The following is a 12,633-nucleotide window of genomic DNA, read 5'->3' on the forward strand; positions in this document are numbered from 1 at the left end:
AAGTTATTGAGAAATCTAATTGGATTAGCTGTTATTCCCAACATGAAGTGGACAAATCACTTATGTTGGTGGCTGCTTTTGAAACTGGGAGCAGGAGACAGGCTGATAAGTGTTGACAGTATAAGTGAGGGCTCAAAGAGTGCTGGAGCAGAAGCAGAGACACATGGAGTATATAAGGGGGGGACTATGGTACCCCATTCCTCTGCAAAGCTGCGTTGTTTGGGGATTGAAGTTGGGAACTCTCTCCACTACTAATTGCGCGCTGGTGCCATTCATGAATATTCATTCTGGCGCGTTCAGACCCCGCCTAATTAGCCGAGAGATAGAGGAAGAAACTCGCACCTTTTACCACAAGAAAAGCGTTTCCCCCTCGTCGCATTCTCAGGGGGATGCTGGCAGAATAGCCCAAGTTCATTAGCCAAAAAGGAAAAGGGAAAAAAGTTACCTGAAAAAGCAACGGGACGATTTTGGTCTTCAAAATGGATGGGCAAACAGGTTTTTTCTTTTTTTTTTTTTGCTATTGCATATTTAGTGCCTATTACGCATGTCTATCAAAAAAAAAAAAAAAAAAAAACTGGAAACGAAATACAATTATCTGATTGAGTGCGTTGGTGGATATTATTCTACTCTGCTGTAGTTGGGGGGGTACATCACATGAATTTTAAAATCTAAACATAGCTCGTGGCAGGTCGAAATGTTCCCACTGGAATTGAGGGAGAACTTGTATTTAACATCTAATAAGAGGCCGAGGAGAGTGCGAGTGTGTTATTTCAGGTATATACCTGTGGTAATAAAACTCCATGATGAGCTTAAACTTTATTTCAAAATTAACTGTTTGCATATTCTATAGCCTTGGGACGAGGACTAAAAATAACCTGCTTTAAAATCTTACTTTTTAAAAAAAAAAAAAAAAATGTTTTAAAATAGTTTGGATTATTTCCAATTGTTTTTATGATTCATTTTCTTTTCTGAATTATTTTATCATCTTTATTGAAGAGTGCAGAAAATACTATTTCACAATTCTCCTCTTTAACTATTTGTCATTTTTTTATACATCATTATTTATTCTTCAGGCCTGCTGCATACTGAGAGACAGACAGACAGACAGACAGACAGACAGAGAAAGTTGTTTAATTGAAGGGTCGATGGGGTCCTATTGGTTGAGGTGCGTCTTGACAATAACTGCTGCATATTAAGCAGACTGGGGAGAGAAGATTAACACGTGACTGACTGGAGAAAAAAAGAAAAGAAAAGGCCCTTCACTCTAATAAATAAGCCCCAGAAAATTACAGTAGCACCGAAATACACTCCCTGCATATCATCCTTTCCAAAAAAAAGAAAGTAAGCAAATGATTTGGTCAGCAAACGCATCATAGTGTTAAAATTATTCTACAGATTTTTTATTTTATTTGTTTTTATTTAACCTTCATTTAACCAGGAGTAAAAACTCATTGAGATTAAAAATCTCTTTTCCAAGAGTGTCCTGGCCAAGATAGGCAGCACCACAGTTACACAGTTGCAGACATAAAAAAAACAAACATAACAATTGAAAACGAAGACAAAGAGCAAATTTCAAAATCATAAGGTATCAAAAAAACATTCATCAACATTCAAAACATCTACAGCCAGATGTGCCTGTTTCCAAATCTTTTAGAAGTTTGAATGTCTCTCCAGTTCCTGCATGTTCACATTATGTCATCACACGTTTTCAGGGTGACACAAAGAAGAGACTTGTGCACACACACACTTATTTCTGGTAAAAAAGGGTCACCCAACTTCCTCCACACTCATCTCTGCGGTTCATACTGAGTTTTTTCTAAATAAATCCATCATATCGTGTTCATTTCCAGCCGCTTTTTCCTGTACGGCCTGTGTCATTCACCACTAAAACTTCTGTGTGATCCCTTTCATCGGCTGCACCATGGAAACCTACTGCGTCCCGGCAAAAATGCACCTCAGCAGCGCAACACACAAGGCCATATTCTTCACAAAAGGGGCCAAAAGCATCTGGATCTTTCTTTTTTCCAGCAAGCAGCTCCTCGCTGGCATGGAGAAGCACAAGACTGGGTCTGTGTGGCACAGACCACTGCTTTTTATAGACTGGGGAGGACGAGGATGACTGAATGGATAACGCATCTTCATTAACTGAGAGCTGCATGGAGCGAGAGGTCTCTTATAGCAGTGACGCACAGCACAGCACAGAGGTCTCTCAGGAGTTTAACACACTGACAATAAGAAAATGTCCCGGCTGAGATTTCCCTTTAACGAGTTAGAGAAGCATCATCATCTTATATGTTATTATTTTTATTATTATTTTTTTTTTTACATTTCCCTAGTTATATTCTAACAACTATTAATTACAATAAATAATGCTTGATCCAATAAATGCATAATATTTTTATAGTTCAGTATATAAATAGGCAGTTTAATCATGCAAATTATTGTTTATCGAGAATAAAAAGAAAACAAAATGTTTGCAAAAATGCAACATCATTAAAAGTGTTTCTTAAAATGACATCTACCGCCAATTTAAAAAAAAAGGCACATTGCGCGTAAAAAACACCATCATATATCTTAAAAATCTGACTTTGCTGATAATAAATCGCCCTAAAAATGACGCAGATAACTCGCGCGGATTGTCTCCCCACTCATCTCAAATAATAAATATATAAAGGATGGGGTGGACAAAAACCACGCCTTTTCAAGAAGAGATGATGACGAGCACCTGTGACCTCCGACAACATCTTCCACACACACACACACAAGAGTATACACAGCAAGGACGCGGTCACAGCAAGAAAAGGAGACAACTTACCTTTTAGTCATGTAGATTAAAATGAACACTTGAGTTGAGTCGTCCTGTAAATAGACAGAGAATATAGTCGCATGGTGGAAGATGACAACAAACAAACACGCGGCAGAGAGATGATAAAAAAGGCAAAACATTGCTTTCAGGTAAATGATTAAAATGGGACTGTTGCGCCTTCCTTCCAAAAAGCTCCTGTTTTTTAGAAGGAGTGGAACATGCGCCTGATTGCAGAGTTTTAGGCGAATGGAAAGGGAGAGATGTAAGATTTGTTTAAAGCCCCGCATTTCCATTTAAGAACGTGATTGTGTTTGCAAAGATCCCTTTCAATCTTCGCATCTCCCCCCCCCCCTCTCCTCCTCTCTCTCTCTCTACACCCCTCAGCGTCTCTGAGGCTGCTTTGCAATTCATAGAATTGGTAATTTGCTATTGGGACAAAACGTGAAGGGAAAAATAATCAGATCAACCGGGAGGAGAGGTATAGTGAGGAAGGGAGCCAGGAGGAAGAAACACAAGGGTTCTCTCTCTCTCCAAAGTCGCTTGCTTAGTAAAATAAAAAAATGCTTCGAGAGGTAAATGATATAAAAAAACATATTTTATTTCCTTGATTTGGCTTAAATTTCCAGGGAAAATCCAGAAAATGTGCAGTAGCAGCTTGGCAGTGCATATACAAATTAGACTGTTTTATGATAAATGATAATTATCAGATAATGCACTAAACCTTGATAAGGATTTCAAAATAAGATGATAAATTGTGTACACTGTGTGTCACCTGCACTATACGTGCGTGCGTGTGCGTGTGTGTGTAGAGGAGAGAGAGAGAGAGAGAGAGAGAGAGACACAAGGTTTCTCTCTCCAAGTCTGCTGCTTAGTAAAAAAAAATGCTTCGAGAGGTAAATTATATAAAAAAATATATTTTATTTTCTTGAATATGGCTACATTTCAAGCAGCTTGGCAAGTGAGGATGTCATATAAAAATGATTTTTATGATAAATGATAATTATCTGATAATGCACTAAACATTGATAAGGATTTCAAAATAAGATGATAAATTGTGTATATACTGTGTGTCACCTGCACTACACGTGCGTGTGCGTGTGCGTGTGTGTGTTTGGAGGAGAGAGAGAGAGAGAGAGAGAGAGAGAGAGCGAGAGAGGATGTCATATAAAAAATTAGACTGTTTTATGATAAATGATAATTATCAGATAATGCACTAAAACCTTGATAACGTTCAGGGATTTCAAAATAAGATGATAAATTGTGTATACTGTGTGCACTATACGTGCGTGTGTGTGTGTGGAGGAGAGAGAGAGAGAGAGAGAGAGAGAGAGAGAGAGAGTATCTTGGCCTATCATAACTAAGTGGGTGGGTGATGATGAGATCATACAACATTGAAAAAATTACCGAGACAATACAAATAAATGACATACGCGGAGGCTTTGAAATAGAAGCAAATGCTTTTTTTCCCAAATTTGTCACACACATTTAACAGCAGCATTCACACACACTCACACACACACACACACACACGCACATCACAGAACAGGCGCGTATTTTACACGCCTCTCTCTGGTCGCGTGGGCGGCTGCAGAGCTGCATGGAGCATCTCGCCGCCTTATAATCTATTTCAAATGAGGAGCGCTATAATCATCAGTGACCTATTATAAAGGTGCACTGGGTGCGTGTTTTGTAAGTGTATGTTGGATAGGAGGAGGAGGTGGTGGAGGGGGGTTTTTGGGTAACCCTTCAAAAAGATCTCCGTACTCCCCCACGTGGTTATTTGCAAAACAACCAACCTAAAGTGAAGGGAAACCTAATCAAATCACCTTCTTTGGAGAGAATTGTAAAAAAAAAAAAAATGTTACTTTTACGCACAGGTTTTACGCAATGACATGAGTGCTGTTAAAAACACTCAAAGAGACATTTAATAAATAGAAACATGTGTTTTTTCTATAACATATGTAAGATCGGAGCTTTATATCCATGCATGCTCTGAAAACCCCTGCTCCTATTGAATATGTCCCCAGTGGGCTTGAATCAGAAGAGGAGCCAATAACAAGCGTCGGTGGAGGCGTGTCTTCGCTCTTTTTTTTCCACCAAGACCTCCCAGAGCAGGTTGTTGCGTGTTTTTTTGTGGGCTCTAAAGCCTGGAGACCCTCCGAAGCGCTCGTCAGTTTTCGAAGTACAGGAGCCATGGCGACAACAGCTCAGTATATTCCTCGGAATAACTCCTTACCGTCCAACCCGCTCATGCATCCGGACTCGGATAGGATGCACCAGGGGACGACCTACAGAGAGGTGCAGAAAATGATGCACCACGAGTACCTGCAAGGGCTCGCGGCCACCAACACGGGACACCCGATGAGCCTCACGCACCACCAGTGGTTGCCCACGTCCAACACCGACTGGACGTCCACTGGCGGCACCCACATCGGACAGCAGGAGCACAGCAAAGCCAGCCAAGTGACGACCCGAGAGGACCTGAGCTCCGGCTTCCATCACAGATCTCACCTGGTGCACCAGCAGACGCAGAGTACCCACCATGGTTCGTGGGCGCAAACCACGACCCACCACTTGTCCCCGCTGTCCCCTGCAGCGTCCAACACTCACCAGTCCTTGGTGTACTCGCAGCCTGGATACACGAACCTCAACGCGATGCTGAGCCCTCAACCGGGCTCTCTGCACCACGCCATCATGCGGGACTCTCTCCACGACGAGTCGGGCAGCCACGACAACAACAACCAGATGGAGTCGCCCAACCATCAGCAGGCTTTCGGCAGCCACCATCAGGACCACTCGGACGAGGACGCGCCCAGCTCCGACGACCTGGAGCAGTTCGCCAAGCAGTTCAAGCAGCGCCGGATCAAACTGGGCTTTACGCAGGCGGACGTGGGCTTGGCCTTGGGCACCCTGTACGGAAACGTCTTTTCTCAGACCACAATCTGCAGGTTTGAGGCGCTGCAGCTCAGCTTCAAGAACATGTGCAAACTTAAGCCGCTGCTAAACAAGTGGCTGGAGGAGACGGACTCCAACACGGGCAGTCCAACCAATTTGGACAAGATTGCAGCGCAGGGCAGGAAACGAAAGAAGAGGACCTCCATTGAAGTTGGGGTGAAAGGGGCGCTGGAAAATCATTTCTTGAAGTGTCCAAAGCCGTCTGCGCACGAAATCACCAGTTTAGCCAACACTCTGCAGTTGGAGAAAGAGGTTGTGCGCGTTTGGTTTTGCAACAGGAGACAAAAAGAGAAAAGAATGACACCCATTGGGGTCCCTCACCCGAATATGGAGGACGTTTATTCCCAAGCAGAGACACCTCCTCTACACCGCACACTACAGAGTCCTGTACAGTGACTGTTTTCATGAACAATCCGAGCATTTAGGTGGGGGATAGAAAAAAAGGGAAAAAGGGACTAATGGAGTTTACAGTATTTAAGTTTGGCTTTTGTTTTTTCCTGAGAGAAAAAGAGACATGTGGAAAAAGTTGAACCCTTATAGTATTCGGAGATGTCCAACAAATAGATGGCAAAGAGGGGGAAAAATGTTAATAAGAAAAAAAAAATCAAGAAAAAAAAGGACAAAAAAATATTACTGATTCCATTTAAAGTGAAACAAAGATCTTTATTTACCAAAATTATATGGAGGAGAAGGCATATAAAGTAAAATTTGATACCCCCATGGCTGTTTCAAATGGGGGAGTAATTAAATGTGGCAACTTGAGGCCATCTCCTCCTGGTGTAACCATGAACTGTTGTGCGCTCACCAGAACGAGGTGGTTGCCTGGAAAAACCTGATCAACACTGGAGATTATAATACACTGAATGAACATTTTTTTTGCTTTTTCAGGCTTAAAAACTGATTAACCAGATTTCTGAATATTAGTGTATACTTTCTTTGTTATATTGAGTGTGATGTTTTGGTTTGGAAAAATAACTTTCAGTGTCTCTCTTTTTTCTCTGCAGACTATGTCTTATGATTTCTGTCTTTATTTGCTACTGTAAACACATCAGAGCAGCCTCTAGTTTTGGGAGTTGATGGTGGAGAAGTGATGGAAATTATGGCACCCCGAAAAAACACTCATAATTAGACACATTTCAGAAAAAAAAATGTCCAATGCAACAGGACGTTTAAGTTCTGACTGCATGCCTTAAAAAAAAATATTTAAAGCTTTGCAGCTGACCACGTCGACATTACAGTACCAGACGCTAAAAGGGGAATTTTCTTTTATTTGTGGGGGGGTTTATTGTTTTGAAATTATTGTTTTATTTGCATGGAGCACTTATTCTTTCGTTGATATTATTATTATTGCAATTTTATATTTGTTAATAAAATTGTGAGGAGCTGATCTCCAATAGGCTCAAAACACAATAAATCCCATGTTTACAGGTTTCCTGGTTGTCACCACAGAGCGCTGTCAGCTCACACTGCTCACTGCCTGATAATCCTGTTGTATTCCAAACATTTCAAGAGAGATTGGTCAAATGACAAAAACGAAACGAAAAGTAATAATAACTCAGGTAACTTCAGTGCCCCATGTCGGAATATCACGCCTGTACATGATTTTTTTTATTTTTTGTTCCTCTGTGTTTTTAGATGTTTCAATCTGGTTACACCGTTTTTCCTTTGTCCCCATAAATCCACTGTATTATATTAAAACGCTGGATTCGGAGAAAAGAAAATAATAATTCCTTAATAAGGGGGGAAGCGATGAAAAGGGACTTAACTTTGGATATATTTATTTTTTTCTGACCTGAAAGGAAATCTGAAAAATCTCATGCGTTTGTGTGTCGTTTCTCAATGTTGGACCAGTCCAAAAAGCCTAAAAGCAGTGTGCTATTCAATACAGATGAGGGATTTTTTTTTTTTCAAGAAAAAATAATAATAGTTAAAAAAAAAAAAAAAGATTTTAGAAGAAAATGTTGCCAGGATTATTTCCGATATGTAAATATGTCCAATATGTAAACTTGTATTTGTTCTGAGATATTGTTTTGTTTTTTGTTTCTTTCCGGGCAGTTTTGTACACTTACTAATTCCAAGAAGATATTTTAATATGATTTCATTTATGAATCTGACCATTTATATATATATATTTATTTCTTAAACGTGTTTGGAGCTTTTTTGTTTGGCTCTGTTAATGGTTATGTTGCAGTGGATTTTCAGTATGTTTTTCTTTTTTGTTTACTACATTGGTTGTATGTTGATTGCTAAATGTAGACTGCAAAGTCACATTTATATTTATGTTATAGTAATATTTTATTACTTACATAAAACATATATACAAGAAATGGTCTTTTGTCTTCATTAAGATCCAAAACCACTCGTCCTTTTGTTGTTGTCTGCTGTGGCATCACCAGGCAAAACCAGATAAACCTGATCATAAAGTTGGAATAGCAGTGATTGGTTATGTAACAGGGGGTCGTTTCAATCAGAAGCTGTGTTACATGTGCTGTTAAAGGGAATAGACAACAGTATTTTACCTCAGGCATTCCCTGCTAAGTTCACACAGCCTCTGACGTTGTTCACATCTTTGTGTAATAATCGCAGTATTAAATTGTGCAATATCAATACGGAATTATTGTCTTTTCATTGAGTGGTTATTATCATTACTACTATTATCATTATTATTAGTATAGTAGTAGCCTTAATAGGCCTCCTTTCAATCATATGGAACAGTTTTCCTTATATAAACCATCATCACTGTCATGTTTTAAGCGTTTTAAAGGCGGATTGTGATGAATCTTTGATCTGAGACAAGAGGTGCCTGCAGGCAAAAAAAAATCAGCCTCTTTTCCAAAAGATAGAGAGAGAAAACACATAAAGGATGAACAAAAAAAACGGCAGGCCCTAAAGTTTAATAGGACTCAAGACAGGCCTGCATTCACAGGCAACATATTTTAATGTTATTTAGCACCTAAGTAAATATTAAATTGCTCTAAATCATATATTAAATGCAGTCTTAAAGTTAGGCCCCTTCTGTTTTTACGCACAATCCCACGGGCCACAGCGGCAGTGCGCATTGTTTCTACATTTACATGATCTAGACTACATGTTAGACTATAATACAGCTTAAAAGGTTTATGGAGAGATTCAGTGCAGGTGTTTTGGATTTTAATTACTTCTAAAAAAACATTTTACTGTTTCATTTACACTTTTTGAAAACCACCGTGAAAAGCTACATGTACGAACATTCTACATTCTAAATTCCACATTCTACATGTGCGGAGCTTTCAATGTTCAAGTTGTTGAAGAAGCTAAACGTGTCCATATTCACAGGCTGTTATTTTTATTATTAGGGGGCAAGTTATTTGAAATAGTTGTATATTTTATTAGTCTACTACTTTCCTCAGTGAAAGTGTGCCGTCATGCGTCATAACACCCAACGCGCAAAGTTTTGGAGTAGCATTCAGTTTCTAAAGAAAACTCAGGTCAGATTTTGGAGACAGACTGTTATTAATTTCTATGCCATTTACACATCTTTTGACACTCAATATCCACGAATACTATTCTTCATTTTGCGTTTTTTTTGCTTTTAAAATGAATGTGTGTGCGGTCATGTGTTAGGGTTACATGTGTTAAAATAACTATACGTAAGATCTAATGTGAAGACTGGCGTTTTTTAAAACCGGACCTTTGTGCTGCTGTGATGAAAGTGGAAAAAAAGTGTCTTTGCACTGTCTGAGGTGGTCAAACTGAGGGAGAGGAGGCCAACACTATAGGGAGCAAAGCAACAGTCAGAGAACAGCAGGTCACAGGCGCCCCCTGCTGGATCAATCCAGATACTGCAACATCAAAGCTATAATACCCTACCTCAAAGTTTGATAGAAATTACCAATAATAACAAAAACAAAAAGGTAACGATACAAATAATATAAAAAATCCTTGTCAACATCTTTTCAATAGTTTGTGTCTGTTTCTGTAAAACACACACAGCTCAAACATGCATGACTAATAATTCCACCTGCTCAAATACTGTATCCTGCACCTTTGCACCTTTTGCAAGTTTCATTTAAATTTTATTAGAACCTAAACTTTATTAGAATCATCATAAACATACAGGTATCTACATGAAGTTTGACCTCTGCATTTAACCCATCCTAAGCATTGTAAGAGCAGTGGGTTGCTGTAAAGCACCCAGGGAGCAACTTAGCGTTCACTGTTTCACTCGAGGACACTTTGGCATGCAGACAGGCAGATTTATAACAGAGACTAAGTTGTGTTTTCCTTCTCATGTCAAATATCAAGCTAATAATAGATAATAAATCTCATTTGGGTTGGGTTATACGACACTGCTGGAGGTAAACTGTTGTTTCTGTGCAGTTTCACAAGTAGCCTTGCAACCCTGTTAACTATAGTCCTCAGTCTGTCACTTCTTCACTTCAGTGAGTCAAGCAGAGAGACACCAGGTCCCTTTTTTAAAAGTTTAAAATCAAACCTCCCGGCATCAGGACTGACACTTGGATTACAGAGGGCCTCTAGGTGACCAATAGAAATGATTTGAAATGCAATGCAAAAACACAGAGGCCTACAGAGTGGACATAGATGGGGAAACAGAAGGAGTCCACAGTTGACCAGACAAGAGAGATTGTGGTGACTGCTACCAACTGTTATGATTTGATGATATGCAATTTTTATTCTGTGCCGTATGGGGGGACACAACCTCCATTATGCCGATAAATCAATAATACATGAGCAGAACTCATCACAAAACAGCAAAACCCAGCTATTTGACCTACGAATCACCACAGTGCACCCTTCCCTCCTATCCTCCTCTCCCCCTCTCAGCAGTCTGCTCTCCTACACTGAGTGGGCCCTCGGCAGCACTTGCAGAGGAGCTCCAGCCTCAGCAGTGCCCGGGCGCTCATGAACACGATGCCTCCTTCATCATGGAAGTATCGTCACACACAGGAGATGTGGATTAGTGATGATTAGCAGGGATTATGGCTGGTTAATGGTGGGAAAATACATTAGGAACCATCGGCTCTGGAAGGGGGGAAGGGGGGATTTCACTCACGCTAGCGGATTTGCATTGATCCACAGCAAATGAATGAGGATTAGCAGCATCAAGCTATCTGCCAACAGATAAATAACATTAAGCGTATTATACGCCGACGCCTGTTATTAATGACATTACAAACACCACTACAATGCTGGCAATTATGGAAATAATGGGAGCGGCTGAATAATTTACTTGGTTTGGATTCTTGGGATTCCAGATCATCCTCATGTACAGAGACATGGGATGATGCTGTAGAGCCAGGATACTGATAGGCAGCGCAGTCTGTAGCTCTGGGTACCACTTTCTAATAAGGCCTGCTCTAAGGGGTTTATATATTGTTAATGGCTTTATTAATGTTCAATAAATAATGTATGGGTGCTTTATAGATTAGTAATAAGCCATTTGTAAGAACACGTTTTGAGTTGCCAGGCTTTGAAATACCCCTTGGGTTCGCGTATGTTCTCCTCCAGCAGCACTTGTCTTTTGCTCTCTCAAATTCAAATCAAATATCCCTCCAATAGATAACTTGATCACCTACACATAGGGGAATAAATGAAGAGCACCAGGACCAAAGGCCACTCATTAACATCTCCAGACTTATTAGATTATTGTAGTGAAAAAAGTCTTTAGTAATGGCAATGTTATTAGAAAACATGCCATAAACTTTCATTGTTATGCAGATGATACCCAGTTATATCTGTCGATCAAGCCAGACGAAACCAACCAGTTAGCTAAACTTCAAGGATTGCCTAAAGATGTAAAAACCTGGACGACCTGCATTTTCCTGACGTTAAACTCAGACAAAACTAAAGTTATTATACTTGGTCGGGAACACCTCAGCTACAAATTATTTAACAACATATTATTTCTCTTTCTCTCAACCCAACCGGTCGAGGCAGATGGCCGGCGGGTGGCTCTGGGCGGGCGGCAAGGTTTCTACTAAAGGGGAGTTTTTCTTTGCCACTGTTGCATCTGGGGGATCTCTTGTTGGGTCTATAAATTATAGAGTACAGTCTAGACCTTCTCTTTATGAAAAGCGTATTCAGATAACTTCTGTTATGATTTGATGCTATATAAAAATAAAATGAGTTGAATTAATGTTTCACTCACTACCTAATACCCAACATCCTGCAAGTGCAAGTCCATAACCTGGCAACCCAAAAAATGGCCTTAATACATATTACTGATCTATAATATATTAGTACATGATTTATTGCTAAATATAAAAATGTATACCTTAGTATTAGAAAGTGTTTATTAGCTTGACAGATGCGACAGATGGCAAGAAAAAAGCACATGAAAAAATACTGTGCATCCTTTACACTGTGTTAATAAGTCATAGCAGGTTTAAAATACACTTTCCCCTTTAATAGAAGCATCCTTTTTTATTTTATGGCAGGTGATGTTAAAGTTCTATTGGATCAATACTGAGATATGCTCGACACTGATTAAATTGCATAGAGAGGCCATCTACAATATACATACATAATAATCTGTAGATAGAGTGTGGAGGAGAAAAAAAACACTCATTCCTCCATCCAACCCACACTTTTAACCTGACAGGTGAAAGAGCCTGTAGCTTTCTTACTCTCTATTACTACCTCTTCCTCCAGCCGACTTCTCCTCTCCTCTTTTTACCGTTTATGTAATAAATACTCCACTCCCACAGTGAGTGGCAGAGAGAGGGAGAGGATGGAGACTGGAAAAAAGAACAGAATAATGCATTTTGTCATCAAAAATTCCTTCTCTTCCCCTACCTCAAGGTTTCCTCCTCTGAGCCACTTGAAAGATGGGCAACAATGTGGCCACACAGTGAACACCTAGTTACCATATG

At 39.9% G+C, this 12,633-nt stretch overlaps 1 protein-coding gene across 1 annotated transcript; it reads left to right on the forward strand.

Moving 5' to 3' along the window:
• Positions 1-4,271: 4,271 nt before the first annotated feature.
• Positions 4,272-7,737, forward strand: pou3f1 (POU class 3 homeobox 1). The gene has a single exon (XM_037785651.1). The coding sequence runs from the start codon at positions 4,790-4,792 to the stop codon at positions 6,155-6,157; it is 1,368 nt and encodes a 455-aa protein (XP_037641579.1). The 5' UTR covers positions 4,272-4,789; the 3' UTR covers positions 6,158-7,737.
• Positions 7,738-12,633: the final 4,896 nt, after the last annotated feature.

Source organism: Sebastes umbrosus, chromosome 11 (assembly GCF_015220745.1).
Source record: "Sebastes umbrosus isolate fSebUmb1 chromosome 11, fSebUmb1.pri, whole genome shotgun sequence".
Classification (NCBI taxonomy): Eukaryota; Metazoa; Chordata; class Actinopteri; order Perciformes; family Sebastidae; genus Sebastes; species Sebastes umbrosus.

What these genes read in the sequence shown, in the direction of transcription:
- pou3f1 (XM_037785651.1), top strand. Translation starts at nt 4,790, where the DNA reads ATGCATGCTCTGAAAACCCCTGCTCCTATTGAATATGTCCCCAGTGGG.